The 277-nt window shown below is 70.8% G+C and overlaps 1 protein-coding gene across 1 annotated transcript in view; it reads left to right on the forward strand.

The window, feature by feature from the left end:
• Window positions 1-5: 5 nt before the first annotated feature.
• LOC105309601 (patr class I histocompatibility antigen, A-2 alpha chain-like) overlaps window positions 6-277 on the forward strand; it is a gene marked incomplete at its 5' end in the record, with an annotated part of 2,794 nt that continues 2,522 nt past the window's right edge. Inside the window, one exon of the mRNA XM_011385778.1 lies at window positions 6-207. Coding sequence (XP_011384080.1) covers window positions 6-207 — 202 coding nt within the window. The remainder of the gene's footprint in view (window positions 208-277) is intronic.

Here is a 277-nt window from a genome sequence, read left to right on the forward strand (position 1 = left end):
ATCAGCTCGCCTACGACGGCGCGGATTACATCGCGCTGAACGAGGACCTGCGCTCCTGGACCGCGGCCCACCTGGCGGCTCAGAACACCCGGCGCAAGTGGGAGGAGGCCGGTGAGGCGGAGCTCCGCAGGGCCTACCTGGAGGGCAGGTGCGTGGAGTGGCTCCTCAAACACCTGGAGAAGGGCAAGGAGACGCTGCTGCGCGCAGGTGCGAGGGGCCGCGGGGCCTCCCCTCTCCCTCGGGGGCCGGGGGCGCCTCCAAGGATGGAGGAAAGTGG

This window comes from Pteropus vampyrus, unplaced genomic scaffold (genome assembly GCF_000151845.1).
Source record: "Pteropus vampyrus isolate Shadow unplaced genomic scaffold, Pvam_2.0 Scaffold794, whole genome shotgun sequence".
NCBI lineage: Eukaryota > Metazoa > Chordata > Mammalia > Chiroptera > Pteropodidae > Pteropus > Pteropus vampyrus.